At 47.1% G+C, this 11,787-nt stretch overlaps 1 protein-coding gene across 5 annotated transcripts in view; it reads left to right on the top strand.

The window, feature by feature from the left end:
• LOC144726812 (polypyrimidine tract-binding protein 2-like) overlaps positions 1 to 11,787 on the top strand; it is a 34,802-nt gene that overhangs the window by 5,667 nt on the left and 17,348 nt on the right. For 3 of the 5 annotated variants that reach the window (XM_078605738.1, XM_078605743.1, XM_078605740.1), the window contains 5 exons: positions 746 to 880; positions 1,136 to 1,246; positions 5,067 to 5,256; positions 8,245 to 8,295; positions 10,305 to 10,349. In XM_078605738.1, the coding sequence (XP_078461864.1) occupies positions 746 to 880; positions 1,136 to 1,246; positions 5,067 to 5,256; positions 8,245 to 8,295; positions 10,305 to 10,349 (532 nt within the window). The remainder of the gene's footprint in view (positions 1 to 745; positions 881 to 1,135; positions 1,247 to 5,066; positions 5,257 to 8,244; positions 8,296 to 10,304; positions 10,350 to 11,787) is intronic. The other 2 variants (XM_078605741.1, XM_078605742.1) reach the window with 2 other exon arrangements.

The following is an 11,787-nucleotide window of genomic DNA, read 5'->3' as shown; positions in this document are numbered from 1 at the left end:
CGTATCAATAATGCTTAGACAGTGATTGGAACCTCATTGTACAGTTCTCTGTTAATCCACTACTGGATGAGGGCCTTTCCAAGCCACCTGAGTCATGGAGGTACATTGACTGTACTTCACACTGGTCAGTGTGGTTGGTGAAGACGGCCTGCATCGTCGTTGGAGCATAGTACAGCACAACTGGAGTTTCCATAATACTGTTTTTTTCGGGTTAGATAGCGTTAAAATAAAAATGTGTCGTTAAACCCGTCACCACCTGACACAGCTAATTAGTCAGGGTTGTCACGTAAACAGAACATGCCACTTCGTTACTAGTACAGCACTAACCAGTGTGTTGGAGAGCAAAGTCACAACATTTACAATCCGAGTACGACATTTCGCCAGTAATTGCAACTAGCTCCACTGCCTTCTGCTACAACATAGCCTCACAGTAGCCTATAACACCTAGTCTATGGTTCCTTCGGTAAAGTCACGTAGATAGAAAAAATAAGAACAATACAAAAATGAAAAGAAAGTGAATAAAAAAAATAATAAAAACATCACGATGTTTCGATCGCAACAAAAGCAATCGTTATGCATGGTATTGGTCACCCATCCAAGCACTATCCCAGGTTGGTGACATTGTGGGCCGAGTCGTTGAATAACATTTAAATGTGTTATTCATACGTCTCAAACTGACACCAACCCTTCACCTGTGATCCGATTGCGCGACTCACCTTAATGTGCACACGCGCGCCGGGAGCAGAAGGCCCAGGCGGCCATGATGGTGGCGAACGGCTCGGACAGCGAGGAGACCAACTCGGCCGCCCCCCAGAGCCCGATCCTGCACATCATCGTGGAGAACCTGCTCTACCCCATCACCCTGGAGGTCCTCCACCATGTGCGTATGCACGGCCGCTCTCTCCCCTCGCCTGTGACCCGCGGCCGCTCCGCGCTAACTCTGTCCTAGCGCACTCGGCTGGCTCGAGCAGTTGACAAACCTAACCACATCCTCAACTCTCAAAGTTCTTAGTGCAAAGCTATACTTCTAGAAATCATAGCGGATGTTTCTTCGGCGGAGATTTAGCCAGATTGTAAATTTGTCACTGATGACTTATTGAACAAGTGGCATCTGTCTGTTGTTGTCTTATTGCAGGTGTTTTCCAAGTACGGCACAGTCCTGAAAATCATAATTTTCAACAAAAACAGCCAGTATCAAGCCCTGATGCAGTTTGCGGATGCCAGTAACGCACATCAAGCTAAAACGGTGAGTAACTTTATAACACTATCCAGGTCGTGTTAGTGCAACTAAGATGTTTACAAGAGTTGTTTTAAAAGTAGTTATGTCAACTTCCAGTGATGTTTCTTAGGCAAATCCTGGATGGAGTGTTCACCGGGAGATCTCTGAACGGAAATGTTTCGGTCTTATAAAACGATGCAAATATAAGCGTAAGCAATGTAATTACGAGAAACAAAAACATGTCAAATAATCTAAACACAAAGCAGCGCCGTGTGAAATGGCAGCTGTGGCTAACTACGTGTCCACACCTCACAAATTTACACGTGCATCATCTAGAGATCCACATGCAATTACGGCAGTGGTTCCCCCTCAACCGCTGTCCACCTGTAAGGGTTTTTGGGAAACGAATCGCGTGCAAAACACTTCCCTTTGCCTTGCGGACCAGCAGGGCTTCACGCGCCACAGGTTGGGAACGGCTCACCTGGAGGGTGTTGAAGTCCATGCGGTGCTGTGTGTAGGTCCGTCCACCGCACAGCTGTGCGGCCCGTGGTGGTTGCGGCGGTGGCGGCCTGCGTTCACACGCGTTACGTCAGCGTCGCCCCAGCCGCATTGTTCGCGGCACCCCACGGCGCTTCTTTCTCGTGTCACCAGTTTGCCGCTGTTAAAGTACGAGTTGGGTCTTCGTGCGGTGCACGTGCTTCCGATGTTTGCTAGACACGTCCTCTGTGACTTGGAGAGCGCAGTTTAAAGTTAAGGATGTAGATCTTCATGCGCACACAAGGTTTCTACTTGCGTACGCGAGACTTGCGTGTACACACGTTCACAAAACCTCTGTGTGTGTGCGTGCGTGCGTGCGTGGGCGCTGTCCCATATTAATTTATATTTTTTTGTGCTTACCCCATGCTCTCTCTCTCTGCCCTTAGTCCTCTTGTGTTTTATAGATCGTGTTGTAAGGGGCTTTGAGATGCATCGGCATTTAAGTAAAAATAAATGCAAATTCTGATCCTAAAGACAAAGCAGTTAGTGCTGCATTAAGGAGGTTAATCTTGCCAGTGAAGTCACTGTGTGCTTGACATTCACTTGAGAGCAGGTGATGGCGTTGGTAATGGTTATAGTGCATTTAGCGCTTCATGTAATGAAACGGGTATGGTGCAAACATTTAGAGAACACGACATTGAAGTGCAGATGTGTGGATCGTTTCGTGGAGAAAGGGAGTGGATCACATTGCCCTGTCGCCTGCCTACTGCTTCACTCTGAGACATCACATGGGAGTCGCTCCCATTGCTGGGAATTGGGCAATCCTGGAATGGGGGAGGCACAGCTGTGCATCATCTCCATCAGAACCACCATATTCTGTAGAGCACCACCTTAAACAAACGCCGACAACGCCAGCCATCGTAAAGCTGCCAAGAAGGGGCCATCCATTGAGTACGTACGCATGGAGGGGGGCACATGGAGGGGGGAAGGGGGGTTAACCCAAATGCGTAGCTTGCGTATGGGGGGGAGGTCGACTGACGATGTGCGTTCGCATAGGAAACGGGGGGGGGGGGGTGAAGCCTCGATTATAATGCAGCGGGCGGTGGCCTATCTGTTTGCTTAAACACGTTAATATTATTAATCCTTGATCGTTTATGCGTGGATTAAATATTGGCCGTTCTGTAGGATTGGGGGGGGGGCGTCAAGCGTACGTACGCTGGTGGGGGGATGTAAAAAGTATACAGGGAGGGGGGGAGGGGTCAAGTTTTGACAGATTTTTGCGTTCGTACGAAATGGATGGCCCCTAAGTGTCGCATCACTAATGCTCAACACCAGTTAAATAATCCCAGTCTTGACCATGTGCAGGCACGTGTTCTTTAAATAAAATAAGAACCCATTGAGACATTTCCTTTTGTGAAAGTGCCTGAGTTACACGCAGGAGTTCATGGGCAGGCTGGACTGCTCCGGCAGAGTAGTGGCGGCTTGGGAAACGGATACGTCCAGTCTGGCGGCATTATTGGAAGAGGACAACAGACTTACATTTTGATTTAAAGCTTTCGTGACTGCAGGGATTCATATTCTTGGTTCTTTCGGTAAAGTCACGTAGAAGGGAAATAATAAAGTAATTGTTCTATATTAATATTATTTTATTATTTTCCTTCTACGTGACTTTACCAAAAGAACCAAAAATATGACAACAGACTTCTGAGCCTGGAGGTCATAGAGGCCTGTTGTGTCAGGAAGGTTATAAGAGGTTCTATTTGTGGTATTTCCTGACCCTGAAGTCCTCTGAGGGCTCCAGCATTGTAATGGACATGGAATGGCTAAACGTGCATGTGAACACCGCAAAGTTCAAAATAGAGACCTTGGGGTCCATAAGGGCCAGCTGGCCGGCATAGATCTTAATGTTGCCTGCCTCAACACTCCAATAGTATCGTTTCACAAGAAGTTCCTTGTGTTTGACCAAGGGAAGACGGCTTTAGGTTGGTAGCACGACCAGAAACTAACACTTCCACTACGTTATGACTGCAGAGTTCTGTTAATGTTTTGGTTTGAGGTCTGGCTGATAATGTGACTGAGAAAAAGTTCTATTTTTGAATTGGTTGCATTGGTGACACCTGCAGGTAATTATTTTGTATTTTATATAAGTGGTGAAAAATTAATTTTCAGAAAGAGATCTACTTGCCAGTGTGCCTACAGAGGAACGTTTTGAGTCAATATAAAATAACTACACAACTTAACCGTAGGATGATAGTGTGGGCAGCATAATATCTGCGGTTGCTATGTTACTTAAAATTGGAAAATATTTTGTCAAAACGAGCAGCGTTGAGCCTCGTTACGAAGCACTGGCCCGCATTTAAAAAGGCACCGCAGAGCCACTGCTGGGCAACATAATGCTGTTTGCCATCAAGAAAGTCTACACCTGCCATGCAAGACCACAACGATTAATCCCCGTACAGAGGGAATTGGGGGCAAAATGGCGATCCGAGCGCTCTGTCTGGAGCGGCCTGATGGTCTGCAGCCAGGATAGAGACCCACTTTTTGATGAGATGGCGCCCACATAGAGCAGGTTTGACATTTACAATTGATTGCAATGCAACTCTGTTAGCGCATTGGGACTAGGAAGGGCACCCAATAATTTAATTTCTTGAGTGGAATTTAAACTTAAAATTGCAGCAGATTCATTGAGATTGTGGCAGTGAGTGACTTGCAAGTACACTCTTCAAGCGTTGGTTTTCTTGGCTTCACCTCGTGACGGGTTTGTGGGAATGTCTAGATTGTGGGAAGAGTTTTGGCTTTTAAAGTCTGACCATATTTCCATCATTGATATTATTTTAATTGGTTTTTAGAGTTTTAATTTTGACTTATATTTTCATTAAATCCGGGGCTGTTAGAACTTGGAAGTAATTTTCATGAAACAGTAAAGTAGTTGCAGAAACCAAGGCCACTAAGCACATGGCCAGGCCAGTCCGAGCACTGGTGAGTGGGTTTTGGCCCAGGCTCCCCCACAAGCCTCACAGTGCCAAGCCAACAGAGCCGTGTGACTACCTTGAGCGGCAGCCTCTAGCTGCTTGACTACACGTGCTTGACTGCAGCTGCTCGACTTGGTAGAGTTGACAATTACTCAACCACCGTGGGGACTTGGTGAGGCTACAGGGCCTGCAAGTTGAGGGCTGCTCCTCTTCCTGGAGCACCTGCCGGTGGACTAATTGTTCATTGTCCCAGCTGTGGACCCTTCTCAGTTGCGGATAATCCATCGGGTGCTATTATGCAATTTTTACCCAGATGCCACCACGTGCAGTATGGGTAATGAAAGGTGCTTTTTTACTAAAACAACTTAATCCCCCTGTCGGACCCTCGCGGCGAGCAGATGCTCGACGGGCAGAACATTTACAATGGCTGCTGCACGCTGCGCGTGGGCTTCTCGCGCCTCACCAACCTCAACGTCAAGTACAACAACGAGAAGAGCCGCGACCTCACTCGGCCCGACCTGCCGGCCGGCGAGGGCCAGGGCCCGTTCCCCCCGATGCGCGCACAAGGCAAGGAGACCTCCCTGCTCGGTACGTGTCCGCACCCGCAGCGTCCGTTGTTGCGTTGTGGCACCTCTTTATCGTTAAGGTTATGACCACCCTTGTTTAGCTAGGAAAGCCTCACTGAGTCGCAAGGCTATTTTTTTCAGGAGGATCCTGCTATGTGTTTGATGTAGGAGGGGACGATCGCAATGTGTTTCGCAAAATAGTAATATGGGAGTAATTTTTTAATTGGACCGTGATGCCGGCACACATGGCCAACTCTTTTTCGGGATATGTCCCGTCCACTGTGAAGCAGACACCGCGTATTTTTTTGGTCAACACACTCTCAGTATTAACCAGGGCTGCCACCGGCTTGAATCGAAGACCTCTGCATCGAGCGGCAAGCGTGCTCCCACTGGGCCGTATCACCGCCCCATGTGGCTGTGGTTCTCACGATAAACTAGGTACGTCACGATTCGTGAGTTATTCAATTTGTACGAAGGTCATTTGTAAGTGATGTGACAACATTACAGTTAGGATAATTGAGCAAACAGAAATGGCACAAACAAGGTGTAAAAAAACTGATAATATAAGTACGACGGTACAGATGAGACAGAAAAGTGCAGATTTTTAAACTGAATTGCAACCGGTGATTTCGACAATTTTATTTCTGTTTTGTTGAACAAAACGTTTGATGCCGACTAAACAGAGGGATTGATAAATATAATGAGAATTAGATCCTCTGGTGATGTACGCAATATACGGGCCCGACCTCAAGGTTAGTGGATTAAAGGCACCGCCGCCACACCTGCGTCGTAATCACAATCTTGCGAGCTCTTCTGGGCCGCGTTTGTTTCCCATCTGCTGCGCGTTAACCCCAACGACCGGCTGCCACGCGGCGAGTAGCCGCGTTGCCGCCATAATTAGCTCCGCCGAGGTTCAGGGTGATCACATCGTTAAAAAGAAACTTCACAATGGATGCTTAACCTAAAAACATTCGCTAGACTTCACAGCGCAGAGAAGGTTGTTCCAGCAGTTCGCCGTTTACCTTTCCAGGCGTGCGCGAGTGCAACGCTGCCATTCTGTGTAATCTCCTTGGTTCGCTTCACGGGAACAGCAATCATCGGCGTTGCTCAGCATCTGGCGAATTATCCTTCACGTAACATTTAGCTCCCCGATGCGTGTTTGAGTCGTGCCGCGTGTTGTTTGGACGTGCGCTAAGGCCTGAAGGACACGTCGGAGAGCCGTGCAACACGTCCATGATGACCCGCGTGGCATTGTAATGGAACGTTTCGTTTCGATAAGCAATCTCTAGAAGAAAAAAACTATTTTGCTCATGAGCTGAGCCAAATTGTGTGGAGAGGAGGGACTCTCTCTGACTCAGGTCTGTTTTTAAAATAACATTTTGGTCTTTCTACCTTTCGGGCCCTTTGGAGCAAATGTTACAGACAGAGTTTGAACACGGAGGTAAAAATGATGCTGAGAAATATTGGTCCCGACGGCCTTTAGGCTGGTACCTCTAGATAGCAATATCAATTCCAATTATTTCGCTAGGAAATGCTCACCAGGTTGGTTTGTGCAAACACAATTTTAACCAATTCTGTAAACAAATATTCTTCTGAATGTGGGAGGAAACTGGAGAACCTGGAGAGAAAGTCCACCACTCACGCGAGAGCACCTCACAGCCCCACGCCGACAACGCCTGGCAAGCCCTGGTGCTCCCCAATCCGACAAAGCACTGACCGACCGCAAATTCCGCTTTGCTTCCGTAATCCGATGAGCATTGCGGCTGCCTGCAGAGGTGTGTGGAGGCCCAGGAGTGGTTTACAAATGGCTGGATGTGGACATGACAGTAGTTATATTTTCAAAGTATGAACTCTTAGCCTTTAATGTTTCCGTGGCTGTTTATCCAATGAAACTACTCTGACCTCTTCCTTCGCAGTGCAACTGCTGAAGACGAAACATATCACAATTTTAAGTAATACCTCAAATTGTGCACTTTATCAGTTAAAACATTTTGCAGTGGTACACGTTGACACAAATTAATAATAAGAGCAACATGAAGGCTAGGTGAGTCAGAAGGAAATGATCAAAAATGTTTACATTCGGATTGTCCGAGCAATTGTGCATTTCTATAATAGAAAAATGGTTAAGAGGGAAGAGTTATTCACTCACTGCTTCAGGTCTGTGAAGTGTCGTGATGAAGGAGCAGGCTCCACATTAAGTATTGACCCTCGCCGTATAGCACCGAGATGCCGTGGTGTGCCTTGGCTGGCGAGGGTTTAGATGCGGTGCGGCTAAACTACTAGTGTGGTTTCACTTTGTATTGGCTGCTGAGAAGCGTGGCCTTGGGCAGGACACGTCGCGAGAACGGATGATGGCCAATGGTCATGACTAACGACAGATTGGCAGCCAGAAGAAGGAGCGTGCCCGGCAGGACGACCACTGCGGAGATGAAGGCACGAGATTGGTTCATGTGCTGGATTTCGATGGATTGTTGCGTCCATTGCGAGACCGAGGGATGGCGATGGCTTAAGAAGGCATTTATCCAGAAGTAGATGGATCTTGGCTGCTGCTGAAGATTCTCATAGTTTTGTAATTTAAACATTTGATTTGAAGAAATTTTCCATCAGTTTTGACCATCCAGTCTACAAGGCTCCACTGCTTCCAATTTTATTAAGAATGAAAAGTATGTCCCGGCATTAAAGAACCACTCACTTTATCTTTCTCAGAGCGGCACTCGACGGAATAACCGCCGTTCTGGCAGAAAATAGCCTTGGAAAGCTTCCCTGCGGTGCAAGGGAAGAGGTTTCACCACGCGAACAGCAGCGTTCAATTCGGCCGCTTTCTGTGCGATGGAGCTCACAGTAGTGGGTGGGTTGATGCAAAGACGGAACATGGAAGGGCGCAATTTCCCCACAAATCCCAACCCACATTTCAGCCAGGTGGAAAGGAGGATTCTGCCTGCATGGACGCGTGGAGCTTGGCAGGAAAAGAGTTCCAGGTGGTAATGTCCCCCACTCTGTTTCTCTGCAGGTAACCCAGCCCTCATTCACGGAGGCTTCCCCAACATGTCCCAGTCTGCAGGTCGGTTCCTCCTGCTTTTGTGTGCTGCATGCATTTTCGTCAGATGAGGTTGCAACTCCATATCCATGCCGATTGCATCGCAAAAATTTGCGATCACTTTCTGAGTTCAATTTGTTGAGGACAGAGATGTCCCTGACCATTAGAGCTAAGTCATTCTCATACGTTCATTCACAATAAAGGTTTTATGGGTTAGATCACGTAAATATAAATGTGTCGTTAACCCATCACCACCCGACATAACAAATTAGTAAGGTTTGTCACGTAAACACAACGCGCCAATTACTACTTTAGCAGACTGGTGTGTTGGAGAGTAAACCCACAACATTTACAATTTCAGTACGACGTTTGGCTGGTCATTAAAACCAGCTTCTTCAGGCGATTTGCCATCATTGTGAATAAATCTGCATGTTTTGGTCCCATTCAGATATTCATCATTTGGGCTTCTCCACTTCCTATAATTCCTTCCCTTAAAAAACCCAAAGTATTCATTAATGAGCTCTGGTAGACACTCGCGTCACTCATTTCTCACTCCAATCATCCTCTCATCTTTGCACCTTAACCTGGTTTTACATTGGGCACCCGTTATGATGCTGTAACAGATCGTAGCCTGTTAACTCTGATCTTTTAGTGAGCTTTGTTACCTAGCTTGTTGGCAGTTGGTGCAGTAAGTGTAAGTGGGGATTCACACCTTACCTACTCCATTGGTAATAATTGCACGGTACGTTGGAAACCCGTTGACTGTTGACACGTCTTCACTTCTGCAGTGAACCCCTGTAACCTAGTTCTGGCCCTAATAATACCCTGTTACGTCCCAAGAGACACAAGCCTTATTCTTGGGTCTTTCGGTAAAGTCACGTAGATAGGTTCAAAGAAATTTTTTTAAATAACAAAAAGCATGTTATTTTCTTTGAACCTATTTACTTGACTTTATTGAAAGACCCCAGAATATGAATTCCTGCAGTCACGAAAGCTATAAGTCAACACAAGCTCTGCTGCAATGTTTCCTTTTTCAACACTCACCGGCCGTGGGTAAAAATAACCGCTACTTTTCAATTTCACTAGCTGCTCTTCGTAAATGATTTGAATGCTTAAACAATGATTTGTTCCGAATCCCATAGTTTCAAAGCGAGTGTGTCAAAGGCAACCAGAGCACGATGATTTATGCCGGCCTGTTATTTGTTTATATTTTTTAATGCGATTTTAATGATGCAACAGCTGTTGTGTTTTTACTGTACACTTATGCCACAAATAGTCTGCACTGTGTTGTACTCGTTACAGTGCAGAACAATGCATTTGTCAACTAATTGTTTATCTGCACCTGAAACAAATTACTGTTTTCGTAAGTTGGATTGAGAAAGATAGGGTTGCATTGCTTTCTCTCCTTTGTTTATCTCAAAGTGAAGTGAAGTTTCTCCGTGCTCAGAGTAGTATGGGTTGCACACATCAGCATTCGAAGCAATTGGGCAGCGCTGGAAATTCCACATTCCCATTATGGGGGCCAGTCTTTCCATACGACAACCACCGATAACCTTGCAAAAGTTGGTCCTCATTTCGCTGGCCCAGGATAACTAATACGTGATTTGGTGATGCTGCGTTGGCAGCGGTGCACACGCACATTTAACAAACGCAAAAACTCAACACACTCGTCAACAACATTGCCTTTGTGTTTAAGGCCGTGTTGTTGTTGACGGTGATGAGTGTGTTGCGTTTTTCAGGATAACTAATTGGCCGAGTCAAAACCGGCGTGGAATTGGACTCGCAGACTTCCAACTGTGAGTCCATCGCGCCACCTTTCTGGATGAACCTCGTTATGTATGCGTCTCCTACGTTGTGTTTTACGTCCAGTGCACACGAGCCTGCTTTACGTTGCCAGCTGTGGCATCGCGCTTCCCCGTGCGCCCGCTGTCCCTCGTGGCGTCCACCCTTGGGTCTCCGCGGAGTTTGAGGTGGCGTCGAGCAAGGGCTTAAATTCTCTCGGCACGAATTACTAACATCTCTTTCTCATGCAGATCTAAATCCGCGGCATTCTCAAAACTACTTCCCCCATTCTCCGGGTGAGTGCGGCAGACGGCTCCATCACGCTGTCGCTAAAATCACGCTGTCACAGCGCCTCTGTGTTGAGACAATTCCTCACCGTCATCGTCACGATTTGGTGCATGCACTTCATCTGTTTTATGCATTGTTACGTTCTAACTATTCAAATGAAATAGCACAGGGAGCGAGAGTTTTTGCTAAACAGTTAATGTTAGCGTGGTGAGTGTACAGAAATAATGTTAGCAGTGTGCGTTTAGTACCGGTGGCATGATGCATCGCGTCGGCGATTAATGTTGATTCTCGAACGTACGATATAGGCATGGAATCGCAGTGTATGAATTAGTTTTTTTTTATATTCGGATATGTTTTAACTGTTTTGTTCACGTGACATTCTCCAGCCCATCAGATGCAGCTCCACTCACTAAAGGTGTTAAAAAAGGTTACAACCCTTTTGTGTTTTTTTTATTTTCATTTTCGACAAAGCCAACCTAGAGTAACAGCACTAGGATACAAGGTGTTTCTGCATCGGTATAGACGAATGGATCTGAATATTGTACTGCCATTGAAAGCTCGTGGGCTTTGAGCCTTACTCTGCGCTGTGTGCGCGCCTACATTCTCAGAGCTGCCACGTGGCAGTGCTGTCCCTGTTGCTGTGCAACAGCACCACCAGCCGCTCTCATCAGGAACTGATAGCAGGCAGAGGAGCGTTGATTCACGGTGTCCCGTGTTGTTGGCTGAAACGTGCGTTGGTAAAACGTGCGTGGGTAAAACGTGTGTCGGCAGGTCGGCGCTCTCCTGTATACTCAAGTGGCGTAGCTGCTTGTTGTTGCTGAGAGGTTCGTGGTTTAAATCCAGCGGGCCACCTTGGTAATTCCTGTAAAATGTACGTGCTGTCTGCTTCACAATGGATGCTAAAGATCCCCTGATGTTATTCGAAAAGTAGTCCTTTTTGTGCTGGCTTCATGGTCCACATTTGCCATATTCGAACAATTACACTGCAAATCATTCAATTGGAACTGCTGTTTGCTTACAGGTCAGGTATTGAGTCAACTCTGCCGCACAGAGACGGCTGGCACTCGGGGTGCCCTTTCAAATGGTTGAGCTGAGACGTGGATGCACGTCGCTTATCACGTGTGAGGCGCTCTGAGGTCCCCCTGTGTGTAGGAGGGGCGGCTCTTATCGAACGCAAATCACGATTGTGATCGTGGCTGTGTTTGGCTGCTGCGGACACAGCGGCTCCCCCGTCCCGTAAGCGTGGCAAGCGTGGCAAGCGTGGCAAGCGTGGCCGTTCACTCGTTCCCTGGGACGTGGCCATGAGCCGTTGAGTCACGCTCGGCACATAGAGGGATCGCCCCCTGTAGAGCTCGCTCAGGGTGGTTCAGGTCAAGGTTCGGGTTGGATGTTTTCACACAAATTACTTCAGTGTTGTCATTCACTGGAGTGGAGATCTTAGAATAG

The sequence above is a fragment of the Lampetra planeri genome, chromosome 24 (genome assembly GCF_965212315.1).
Source record: "Lampetra planeri chromosome 24, kcLamPlan1.2.h2, whole genome shotgun sequence".
NCBI lineage: Eukaryota > Metazoa > Chordata > Hyperoartia > Petromyzontiformes > Petromyzontidae > Lampetra > Lampetra planeri.
Note: the sequence above shows the minus strand (reverse complement) of the source record. Positions and strands in the feature narration are given on the sequence as shown.